This window comes from Coenobita brevimanus, chromosome 81 (genome assembly GCF_032717465.1).
Source record: "Coenobita brevimanus isolate Jiangsu-jjx chromosome 81, ASM3271746v2, whole genome shotgun sequence".
NCBI lineage: Eukaryota > Metazoa > Arthropoda > Malacostraca > Decapoda > Coenobitidae > Coenobita > Coenobita brevimanus.
The window spans coordinates 158,679-170,951 of NC_137034.1; the positions used below are offsets into that span (position 1 = coordinate 158,679).

General features: G+C 42.7%; 1 protein-coding gene across 1 annotated transcript in view; it reads right to left on the reverse strand.

Annotated features, from left to right (window-relative positions):
- Positions 1-12,273, reverse strand: part of LOC145409525 (uncharacterized) — a 160,057-nt gene that overhangs the window by 103,315 nt on the left and 44,469 nt on the right. The window contains exon 3 of the mRNA XM_080279915.1: positions 3,423-3,603. Within this exon, the coding sequence (XP_080136041.1) occupies positions 3,423-3,603 (181 nt within the window). The remainder of the gene's footprint in view (positions 1-3,422; positions 3,604-12,273) is intronic.

Below are 12,273 nucleotides of genomic sequence, written 5' to 3' on the forward strand. Positions count from 1 at the left end.
CAAATGATTAAAAAATAAACTAATCCATTCGTCAGGTTATTGGTGTCCTCTGTTCATAAAATATCTGCAACAGTTAGACTTGAACAACTGTTGCTTGCATAAAGGCTGCATAAAAACTACCCACTTAAAAACAATGCATAATTCTCTGCCTACACAGTACATAAACTTCTCCAGACGAAAATTAAGCACAACATAATACCTCTTATGAGACAAAAGTTTCTACAATAAAACCTTTCTTTAAAACTGTGAGAAAATGCGTAATGTGAAAAGACTATATAATTTCCCCACGTGTAAAAAGGTTACCCACGCGTAAAGAGAGTACAAGAAAATTATCTCTTAAAAAACTAGAAAGCGTTCAGAAAGCGCGTACCTCCGGCAATGCCATTACCATTGAAAAGGATCCTGATCCGGATCCGAATCAGCTTCAAAATTTAATCAATTCTTTCTTGGTCCATGGCGCACCTTCCTACAAAATTTTATTGAAATTCATTGATAAGTTTTGGAAAAATTGTGCGGAATACTCCGGATCCAGATCCGGATCCTGCCCAAAATTTAATCATTTATTCCTTGGCTCATGGCCCACCCATCCACAAAATTTCATCAATATCCTTTCATACCTTTTTGAGCAGTCCTGCTAACAGAGAGACGGACAGACAGACAGACAAACCAACAAACCATCGCGGGATAAAACCTAACCTCGCTGGCGGAGGCTACTATGGCAAGTAATTTCCGCACGTGAATAATGGCAGGTAACTGGCCAGTGTATAAAAAAAAAAGAAAGAAAAAACTGCATGCCCTACGTGAAAAGGCTATGTAATTTCCGCACGTGAAAAATAAAGGTAAAGGGTCAGGTGACGTGCATGAGAAAGACAGTGCTCCTTTGTTGTCATGGTAGGGGAAAAAATTTGACCCCCCTCCCCTTCCCCCCCCTCTCTCTCTAAGTGCATTCGAACTTAGCAGAATTTCCTCAAAGCACAGGCGCACAAACACACACACACACACACACACACACACACACACACACACAGACTTGTCCCTCCTCACCACAGACCAAATGCCGTATTCTCGTGAGCCTATGAATCTCCCTAACACCCTTCCCTTGCCAACTTATTTTCGACTATTGCCCGATAACAGTTTGCTCATCTTAGAACAGAGGTCTGGTAATGAAGGGGTTGTTATGCTTCTCTTATTCTAACACCAGTGCTTGCCTGAAAAAATTTGCTAGACTAAATAATTGCCTTTCCATCACAGAATGTTTGCAAATGCATTATCTTTGTTTCCATATAGCTATCAAGCCCACAATGACCAATTCTGAACAGAAAGTCGAAAAATGATTTTTGCACTTTTCCACGTGTAGAAGTTTCCGATAATTTCGCGCCGTAGCGTCACGCGGGATCGTCATTTTTAAGGTATTTTTCTGACACTCCCTGGACCTACCACGACATAACGCAAAAAGAATTAGGCCGTTCTCGTGAAAGCAACGAACAAACGATCAGAGATACACACATAGGCAGCTTGACTTTATTACTTTTATGGTCTAAAACTGTCGCCTCAACATATCGTACGCTGATCTACAATAACAGATTAACACTAGAATATGATCTTTGTCGAGTAAAAGTACTATGGAAATAATGTAAAGTAGTAGCACTGTCATTCTCTGTCACTGAACGACGAGGAGTAAGCTGCGGAGGGACGAAAACTTGGGCCAAGTTAAGGCAAAAGTACTTTAACAATAGTAATACTATCTGAAGCATCTAACACCTTCATGTGGTGGCACGAATGACTGCGCGGCTTCACTGCCCTGATACAAGAACGCCCCTCAAATCCTTCTAGATCCCCCGAAAGGAGGATGGTGGGCTGTAGAAGAAGGACGAGTTCAGCCACCAGTTCACCAGGCTCAGGTTCAGATAAGACCGGGGCCACAAGGGGAAGAAGAAGACGAAGAAGAAGAAGAAGAAGAAGAAGAAGAAGAAGAAGAAAAGAAAAAGGAAAAAGGAAAAGAAGAAGAAAAAAGAAGAAGAGGAGGAAGGGGAAGAAAAAAAGGAAGAAAAGAAGAGGAGGAAGAAAGAAGCTAAAGAAGAAGATGGAGAAGAAAAATAAAAGGAACATAATAAGAAGCAGCAGAGCAACAAGAAACGACAGCCAGAGGACTTAATGCATGTTGCTGTTTATGGGTTCACGTGCTGAGGCTGAAGGCATTACCCTGACGTCCATTGCCCCTGACGAAACAATAAGAATGCTGCTGATATCGACGAGTTCTTGGGGTCTGACGTACGTGTGTGTGTGTGTGTGTGTGTGTGTGTGTGTGTGTGTGTGAGAGAGAGAGAGAGAGAGAGAGAGAGAGAGAGAGAGAGAGAGAGAGAGAAAGAGAGAGAGGGTAGGTGGGTGGGTGTGGGTGTAAGAGCGATAGTAAGTGTGGGAGTATGAAGGTGTATGTGTGGTTGTTAGTGAGTGATAGTGCTATTGTATGTGTGACTGTGGGTGGGGGTGTGGATGCGTGAGCGTGTGGGTGTAGGTGCACTTGTGTGTGCGTGGGTGTAGATGTAGGTGTGGGTGTTAACGGGGTATGAATGACACGGAGGGTTGAGTTACCTTCATAATCGATGTATTTGGCACCTCATCAAAAAGAATACCTAACATGACAAGCTTCATTGGAGGGTTATAGAGTTCATAGAGTTTCCAAGGCACCTATTCTAGTAATACTCGTTTAATGGTTCGTAGATTTGTCTATATCACCGCCGGCGATGAAGGTGAAGGAGGAAGCAGAAGAGCGAAAATGTCAGAGTTTAAAATCCTATAAAAAAGCAGGGCCTGTAGGAGCGGACTAAATTTCGCCAACCTACGCATTTTTCGTTTTATTCTTGCTACCTCCAGACGACTTTATTCAGCTTAGGACTTTTCGAACTAGGGACGGTAAACAAAGCTTAAATTTACCCCTTCGCTACCCTTAACTTGAATAAAAATAGTCTCGAGGTAACAAAGAACACATCAATAAAGCGAGTCACTGGAGGGTAGGGGTGACACTAGATCCCTCCCTTGCACCGTTTCCTTGTCGCCGGTGAAACACATTGCTTGAGTTTCTCCTGTGTCGTGAAATATAGTAGGTGGACAGGGGTGCGATTCACAGATGTATTTATGATCATTTCCCTATTCTGCTCTCTCTTCTCTTTGTTATTCCTGCAGGAAATAAATATAGCTTACACACACACACACACACACCACACACACACACACACACACACACACACACACACACACAAAATAGCACCACCAGCACCACGTTTCCTACCTTCCTTCCTGACAAATAGTTGGTGCGTCTAGTGAATGTGGATGCTTTTCTTGTCAGACATAAACACAAATAAACACACAATCATCCTCTCACCTACCCATCCCTCTCTCTCTCTCTCTCTCTCTCTCCTTACCTTCCTGACGAGCCTCTGGTGTGCCTCAAGTGATCGTGGGTCAGGCTGTGTGACATCTTGGGTGGGTGAGCTGATGACCCTACGCCTGGACCTGTTGACCGGTGGAGGCTCCCCCGCTGCACCCGCACGCTGGAAAATCTGACCCCCCTCCCGGTACAGCAGCTGCGACACCAGTTCACGTCTGAGGAAATGGAGGGACAGGGAATGAGCGAGTGGGAATCTATCAACATTACTATCACCATTCTAGTCCTGTTTTCATCATTATCACCTAGAGTATCATCATCATAACCATCATCATCATCATTTCTCCCGTCCGGTACAGCAGCTACGGCACCAATTCAGATCTACGAGGGGGGTGGTAATAAATGAATAAGGATGTGAATAAGGTAAAAGACATCATTATCACCATCATCTGTTCTTCTAAGTACACCAATGACTACAAGCAGTTCATGTCTGGGAGGAAGGGAAGTAGAGGGACAAGTGAGGGAGTGAGTGGGAATATCTCAGCATTAGCAAGAGCAGAAGTAACTATCATCATTCCAGTTTTAAAGCAAGTCCTACCATCATTCCAGTCTTACAGCAAATCTTATCATCATTCCAGTCTTACAGCAAGTCCTATCACCATTCCAGTCTTAGAGCAAGTCTTATGATCAGTCTAATCCTACAGCAAGTTCCATGATACTGACTTCCCAAGCTGGCAGGAAAAGTAGGAATAAATTACCCAGTAGTCTGGAAAGTAGCTTGAATTCCAACTGACAAGAAAAAAAAAATAGAAGAAGAAAAAAAAGAAATATATGTCACAAGCTATCAGGTGATGCATGTAACAAAAAACATTACACAATTTTCCTTCCTTTCTTCCCTACTCCGTAATCTGGACAGGAAATGATAAAGACATAATTATTAACGACAAGAAGCTTTATAGATTATAACTGCATTTCTTGTGATATGTAAACAAACTTTTATAACTGTACCGCTTGCATGCCTAATTGAGAGGCTTAACTCCTTTATTTTCACCACGTACTGTTTTACTTTATTCAGGCTACCACTACACAGATTTATTCAACTTGGGAGGATTTCACCATAAGAGGTTAATAAAGCCAATACCAAAATTCTGCCTATTTCAAACGCTTCCCTTACGCTGAATAGGGTCGTTTGGAAGTAGTAAGAATAACTAGAGAGAGAGAGAGAGAGAGAGAGAGAGAGAAAGGGACCATGGTACTGAGGAGGTTAAGTAATAAAACGTGAACCGTAGTTTATAAATCAGAACTGAGAGCAATGAAGTTAAACAGAAAGTACATGAAGCAAATGTTATGAATGTATGTATGTATGTATGCTTTTATTATGTGTGCATGTATGTATGTATGTATGTATGCTTTTATTATGTGTGCATGTATGTATGTACGTATCGTAGCGGCCGGCTTGCACACGCCCCCTTGACAGACTGACAGCCATATTAAGACACGTTCCAGCCATATATACGGGCCGTGAAGGTCAATGGGGCCCTGGGGTGGGGAATATACTCATTATCCACTTTACTAAGGTACTCTTTTTTTTTCGTCTAACTTCTTCGACTTTTTTATCTCCTATTTTGTCTTCTATTTTATCGTCTATTGCTGTCGTTTATCTTGTCTATCTTGTCGTCTATTTTATCCATTTTTGTCGTCTTTTTTGGTTGCTTATTTTATCGTCTGCTTTATCGCCTATTTTTGTCGTCTATTTTATCTTCTATTTTGTCGTCTATTTTGTCTATTTTGTCGTCTATTTTGTCGTCTATCTTTGTCGTCTTTTTTGTCGTCAAGTTCATCGTCTATTTTGTTGTCTATTTTCATCGTCTATTATTTTTTTGTCTATTTTTGCTGTCTATTTTTGTCGTCTATTTTAACGTGTATTTTGTCGTTTATTTTATGTATTCTTGTCGTCTATTTTGTCTATCTGGTCGTCTATTTTATCGCCTATTTTTGTCGTCAATTTTGTCGTAAAATTTTGCTGCTACTAAAGGAGTTTATTTAGCCTAGGAGAGCCCTTTGATTGAGAAAATTAATGAAAGTTGTATCTAACCCTTCTTATTAAAAATTTTATGCTAAGGTGAACTGATTGGTGTGGAGGAGGTCAGCATGAAAATATAAATCCCTTCAGTTCTATTATGCATTTTTCATTTCATTCCTCCTACCACCAGACGATTTATGCTCAATTTAGGAATAATTTTTAGCAGTGATGGTGAAGGTTGTATCAAATCCGTCCAGCTCGAAAAGTCTCCCCTAGGCTAGAAAAATCGTCTGGAGAGAGCAAAAATAAAATATAAATGTTAAATATCCCACGGGACTTAATGGGTAAAAGGTAATGATAAAGTAACCTAAGTACACAGGGATATAAACTGCAAGGGAAGATAATGGCAGGTTAGCTGAGACGCCTTGTTCACTACAAAAACAGCAATTACGCCATACACTGCACTGGTATTGTCCTGGGGCCCCTCTCCATCGACCCCCACTCCACCCCCACTCCCCGCTACTCTCCACAGCCTCACCCCCCCCCTCTCTCCTCCTCCATTTTCACATCACACCGTTCCACTTCACACTCCTATTTCCCCTCACATTCTCCACCTGCCCCCTCTACAGCCTCTCTCCCTCATTTCCCATTCTTCCCCCACTCAGTACTCCCTCCTATATCCCCCCCTTCTCTCTCTCTGTCTCTCTCTCTCTCTCTCTCTCCCCCAACGCTACAGCTCTCCCCCTACCCTCATTCCACATCCCTTCCCTCTCCTCTCAGCGTTTCTTCTCTTCTCCACACCCCCAGCCTTCTACTCCACCTTCCCCTGCCCCATTCCACACCCCTCTCTCCCCACTCAACAGCCCCCTTCTCCTCATCTCTTCCCACTCCATTCCCCTTTCCCCTAAAGATTCCCCCTCTCTTCTCCCTCTACTCCAGTCCATTATCCCTCCACTTTCCCTGCTTCTCTTCCTCCCTCTCTCTAGCTCCATCCTTTCACTCCACTCCATCGCAATCCACATACCCCCTTTTCACTGTACCGACTATTACAGGCTATTGCCAAACTGGAATAGGTTTTTTTTGTCTTAATCCGTAAATGTTATCCATAAAATGTAATCCCCCAAGTGTAAATATCAAAATACAATCCCACAAAATGTAATCACCCAAATGTAATCCCCTAGATGTAATATCTCAAAATGAAATCTCAAAATATAATCCCACAAAATGTAATCCCCAAATACAATCCCCCAAAACGTAATCCCCAAATATAATCCCACAAATTGTAATCGTTAAAATGTAATCCCCAATATGAAACCAAAATGTAATCTCCTAAAGTACTGTAATTTCCATAATGTAATCCCCCCAAATGTAATCCCCCAAAATGTAATCCCAAAATAATCCTCGAATGTAACTAAATGTCTGTCTATCTATTGCCAGACGCCATAATCCCGTAAAGGGTGGCTACAAACAAATCGCCTCCATGTTGCCCTGTCCCCCGCCAACTCACTGCCCTGCTCCTAGTTCACACCTCTTTCTCTCATAGACTTCTCCACTCCATTCCTCCATCTCATCCTTGGCCTCCCCCTCCCTCTCCTTCCCTCTGCCTCACTCACATACACTCTCCTCGTCAGTCTCTCACTCTCCATCCTCTCCACATGGCCAAACCACCTCAGTGTGTTTCTCACAGAGCTTCCTATCACATCCACATCCACACCACAACGCTCCTTCAGTTCCTCATTTGTCAGTCTGTCTCTCCATATAACGCCACACATTCCTCTCAAATACCTCATTTCCACTGCTCTCACTATTGATTTCTGTCCCTCCAACAAGGTCCATGCTTCACTTCCATACGTTAGAGTTGGTATCACAATACTGTCATGTAGTAACTTTTTCACTTCCATGCTCACTTCCCTGTTTCTTATCACTGCTTTCAAGAAACCAGCAACCATTCTTCCTTGTTGTACCCTTTCAAGCACATCATCCTCCAAACCTCCATCCTTACCCAACGCACTAGCCAAGTACTTAAATGTACTCACATTTTCCATTTCCTCCTCATCCAACCTCACTGTACATTCACTGACTTCATTTCTCTCGACGACCATAGCTTTACTCTTCCTTACATTCATATTTAGATTCTAAAAAATTACTACTCTAAAAATGAACTTCTCTAAGAATGTACTACCCTTAAAATTGCATTAGTCACTAAAATGTACTACTCTAAAATATGTACTTTAAAATGTACTAAAATTGTGCTACTCTAAAAATGTACTTTAAATATGTACTGATCTAAATGTACTGCTTTAAAATATACTATAAAGATGTATGATGATATGTACTATTCTATTAAAATTACCATGGAAATTTACTCTAAGAATGTACTCTAAAATTGTACTACTCTTTCTCTGTACCACCCCTTATGTAGTACTCTCCCTGATACTGTTTGTGTACTGGGCAAGGTGGGGCTGGGAGGGAAGCCTTCACGTGGTGGCATAGACAGCCTGCACGGTTATACAAACGTTCCTCAGTCCCTACCTTCAACAACAAGAACTACTACTACCACTACCACCACCACTAACACTACTACTACTACTACTACTACTACTGGACAAGGTAAGGTAGATTGTGTGCTATGTCCTAAAAACATTGGTACTACCCATGTGCTACCTCTGTGCTGCTGTAGTGTACACGTGTAATGGGCAAGCTAAGGTAGGGCAAGGTGTGTATATACGAGCCGCACCCAGGTACTGTACACTAATTAACAGGTATGTGATCTCTCTCTCTCTCTCTCTCTCTCTCTCTCAATAAATATAAATCTGTCTGTTTATCTACCTACCTACCTACCTATATATCTATTCTACCTACCTACCTACCTATCTATCTTTATCCCCTCCTCTGCCTCCCTGTACTACCTTTCACATGTACTACTCCTGATGTACTCCACTCCCTCTACCATACACGTGTACTAGGCCAGGTAAGGTGTGTCCAGGTAGCCCGACCCAGGTCTACCAATTAACAGGTATGTGATATAACTACCTACACACGCACCTGCCCTCTGCCTCTCTCTTTACCTCTCTCTTTTGCTCGCTCTCTTTTTCTCTTTCTCTACCTCGCTCTCTTCCTTTCTCTTTTTCTCACTTGTTCACTTTCTTTCATTTATTCTTCCCTTCTTTCTTTGGCGCTCTTTCTGTCTCACTTCTTGTTCACATTTTCTCCATTCTCTTTCATCATTTACGTTCAGTTTTCTCTTTTCTTACCTCCCCCTCCTCTCTTCCATTCCTCTCTCTCTCTCTCTCTCTCTCTCTCTCTCTCTCTCTCTCTCTCTCTCTCTCTCTCTCTCCGTTCCCAGTCTTTTTATCCTCTTCACTATTATGACGTCATTTTCCTTTCGTCCTATTTAAAGGCGATTTTATTGATTTTAGGGGACACTTTTTGAAATTAAATCACTAAATATCTCCATTAACACCTCCCCAAATGTAAGTCCCCCTCTAAGTTGAATAAAATCGTCTGGTGGTAGGAAGATTAGCGTAAAAAACCGTCTTCGTTGGAGTGGAGGGATTGTTATTTCATCCTCTTCATTCTTATCATCACTCACTCCAATTCGTTTTCTCTTCTACACTCCTCCCACCCCAAGTCCTTCTCTACCCTTCTTCTCTCCGCCTTCCCTTCCCTTCCCGTTTGTCTCTAAATTCCCTTCACCAGCCTTTTTTTTCCCTTCCCCTCTTCTCTCCTTCCCCCTACCTCCTTTCACTTCCTTCTCCATTCCTCCAATCTCTCTCCTACCTTCTCCTCTCTTTCCTTTTCTCTGTTTAAATTACTTCTCTCCACCTTCCCTCCCCTCTCCCCTCCTTCCATTTTCTGTCTTCCCCTCCCCTCCCTACCCTGTCTCTTCCTTTCCCTTCCTCTACACAAATCAATTCTCTCCTCCCCTCCCTTTCCTCCAACGTCCTATTCTTCCTTCCATTCTTTCCTGTCTTTCCTATCTCCTTCCTATTCCCACATTGCCATGTTTGTATACACAGAACTCTCAAATCCCCTCTCATCTCCTTCCCTTCCCTCTCATTTCCCTCCCCTCCCCTCCCCTCTCCCAACCTTCCCTTCCTTCCCTCTTCTCTTCTCACGCCACTTCTCCTCTCACCTCCCCTCTCCTTCCCACCCCCTCCTCTCTCCTCTCCTCCGTCCATTCCTTCTCCATTACCCTTTTCTTGAGTAACTGTAATGGGCTGGTAATGGGAGAAGGAGGCTGTTATGTGGTGGCAGGAGGAGGGGACCATTAAGAAGGGTGTTATGTTAATGGTGGTTGGGATGGTTAGGGTAATGGGAGAGGAGTTACGGTAATTGTGACAACGATGATGATGGTAGTGGTGATGGATGGAGGTGGTGGTAGTGGTAGATGACATAATAGTAGTTGTGGACATAGTAAACATGGTAGTGGTTGAGGTAGTGGTAGTTATGGTGAGGGTGAAAAAGGCCAAGGTGATTGATAGTGTGTGGTAGTGGTGATGAGTGAGGGCGTAGTAGTTGTGAATGTAATAACACGGGTAGGGCAGGTAAGGCAGTGATTTTATTAGCCACGATGTATGTATGTATGTATGTAAGTCTGTCTGCCTTCATGAATGTACGTATGTATTGTGTATATGTATGTATGTGTATGTATGTGTGTATGTATAGGGAGAAGGGATTCCATTTTGGCGCAAACCCATGTAAGGTCAATGTCACGAGTCAAGTTTCTTTTCTCTCTCTCTCTTCCTTCCTCTTTCCCCTTCCCATTACCTCCCCTCTTCCTCAATCCCCATCTTCTCGCTTTCTCTCCTTCCCTACCTTTCCTCCCTCTTCCTCCAACTCCATCTCCTCACTTTCTCTCCTTCCCTCCCCTCACCCTCCCTCTCCTTATCTTTTTCCAGAGTCAGTGTTGTATCTGGGAACTTTCGATTTACTTAACTCCTTGCATCCGGCGATTCATTCTTGTTCCTCCCAGACAATTTACTAAGAGAAAGAGAGAGAGAGAGAGAGAGAGAGAGAGAGTGTGTGTGTGTGTGTGTGTGTGTGTGTGTGTGTGTGTGTGTGTGTGTGTGTGTGTGTGTGTGAACCACCTACTCTGGGTTGTGTGCCTCTCCCACCAAACCCGTTACAGCGTTGGGTTAGGGAAAGGGGTAAGGGTAAGGGGGGAGGAGGGGAAGAATAGAGGTTGGGGGTGGAGGTGGGGGGAAGAGGTTATGAGCAAGGGAGGGAGTGTGGAGTGTTGACGGTAAAGATCAATATTTACAGGGAAAATGTGCATAAACGTGTATGTTGCTGAAATGCGTAGAGGAAGAGAGGTAGTGCCTACCATATTCAACGAAACTATTATCATTATTAATATCATTATCACCTGGAGCATAATCACCATCATCATCATCATCATCATCATCATCGTCATATTCATGGTCTATTATCATCATAGATTTCATCATCATCATTATCATCATCATCACCCAGTTTTCCTCTGATAGGTACAATAGGTAAGACCAAGACACCCGAACAACAAAAATAAAATGGGGCAGCCAAAGAGATCGCCCACGAATGGGTATAGCCCTCCATCACTAAAAAAAAGTAGATTAGTAATCCTTAGGGAGTCGGAGGAATATCATCGTAGCTTCACCAAAATCTAATCAAGCCACACATCCCGGGTTATTGACCGCAAAGTTTGGATACAAGCTACCCACTCGATTTTGATATGGTGAACGATAAAAATAAAAAAAATCTTAGGATTTAGCCCCCCCGCATTTCACTGTCTTTATGTGTTTGTCTTAAAAAAAATAAAAACGGATCAGTAATCTTCTGGCACTTGGAGGCATATCATCGCAGCTTCGCCAAAATCTAACCATTTCAGGCCAAATATCCCTGGATACTGCCCACAAAGTTTGAATGCAATTTGCTCACATGGTTTATGAGGTATTTTGGTAACAAACAGACACACACACAAAGATGCAGGTGATTAAATGATCACCACCCTACGCGGGAGATAATAAGAGAACTATCATCAGAGTATTAAGGGAAAGTGAACCATGCCTTCATGTGCACATCACTGAGGCCCGCCACTTTTTTGTTTATTAACATATTTTCGTACATTAATGGCGACCGTAATAAGTATCAGGCTCCTGTACTTACTCTTACCTGAATAAAATTGTCTGGAGTGTGCAGGAATAGAATACAGTAGAGTTATACACACCACAGCAAGGTGAAAAATGCATAAACCAATGAGGGAAATTATCTGTATACTGTTAGCGCTTTAGTTTCTTCTTGCAATAACCAGACGATTTATTCAGCTCAGAAGACGTCTGTTCGTGCGGGGGGTTAGGAATGAACTGCAAGAATCACATCTCTACGAAAAGTTGCCCCTAGAACTGAGGAAGGCCGAATGATAGAAGCGAGAATCAACCCCTTCCATCCCTTATCTTATTGCTTTATTCTTGGCACCTCCAGATGATTTTATTTATCTTAGGGATTTTCTATTATAATGAAGGGATAAGTAAGTTGGATAATACCGACTGGGGGAAGGAAAGAAGGTAAGGAATAGAGAATGCGTTACCGGATTGCACACACACACACACACACACACACACACACACACACACACACACACACACACACACACACACACACACACACACACACACACACACACACACACCGATACAGCAGCGCGTGAAAATCGGTGACATCATGAAATCGGTAAAATATGATGCTAAATTACCTGAGAGCAAAAGTGATGAGGCTACAACATAACCCACTCTTTCGAGAACGCTTATTTCATTTGTATCCATGCTCCTGCCAGACAGTTTTAGCAACCCTCTCGTGGTCGACACAACTCTATTATTCCAATCCA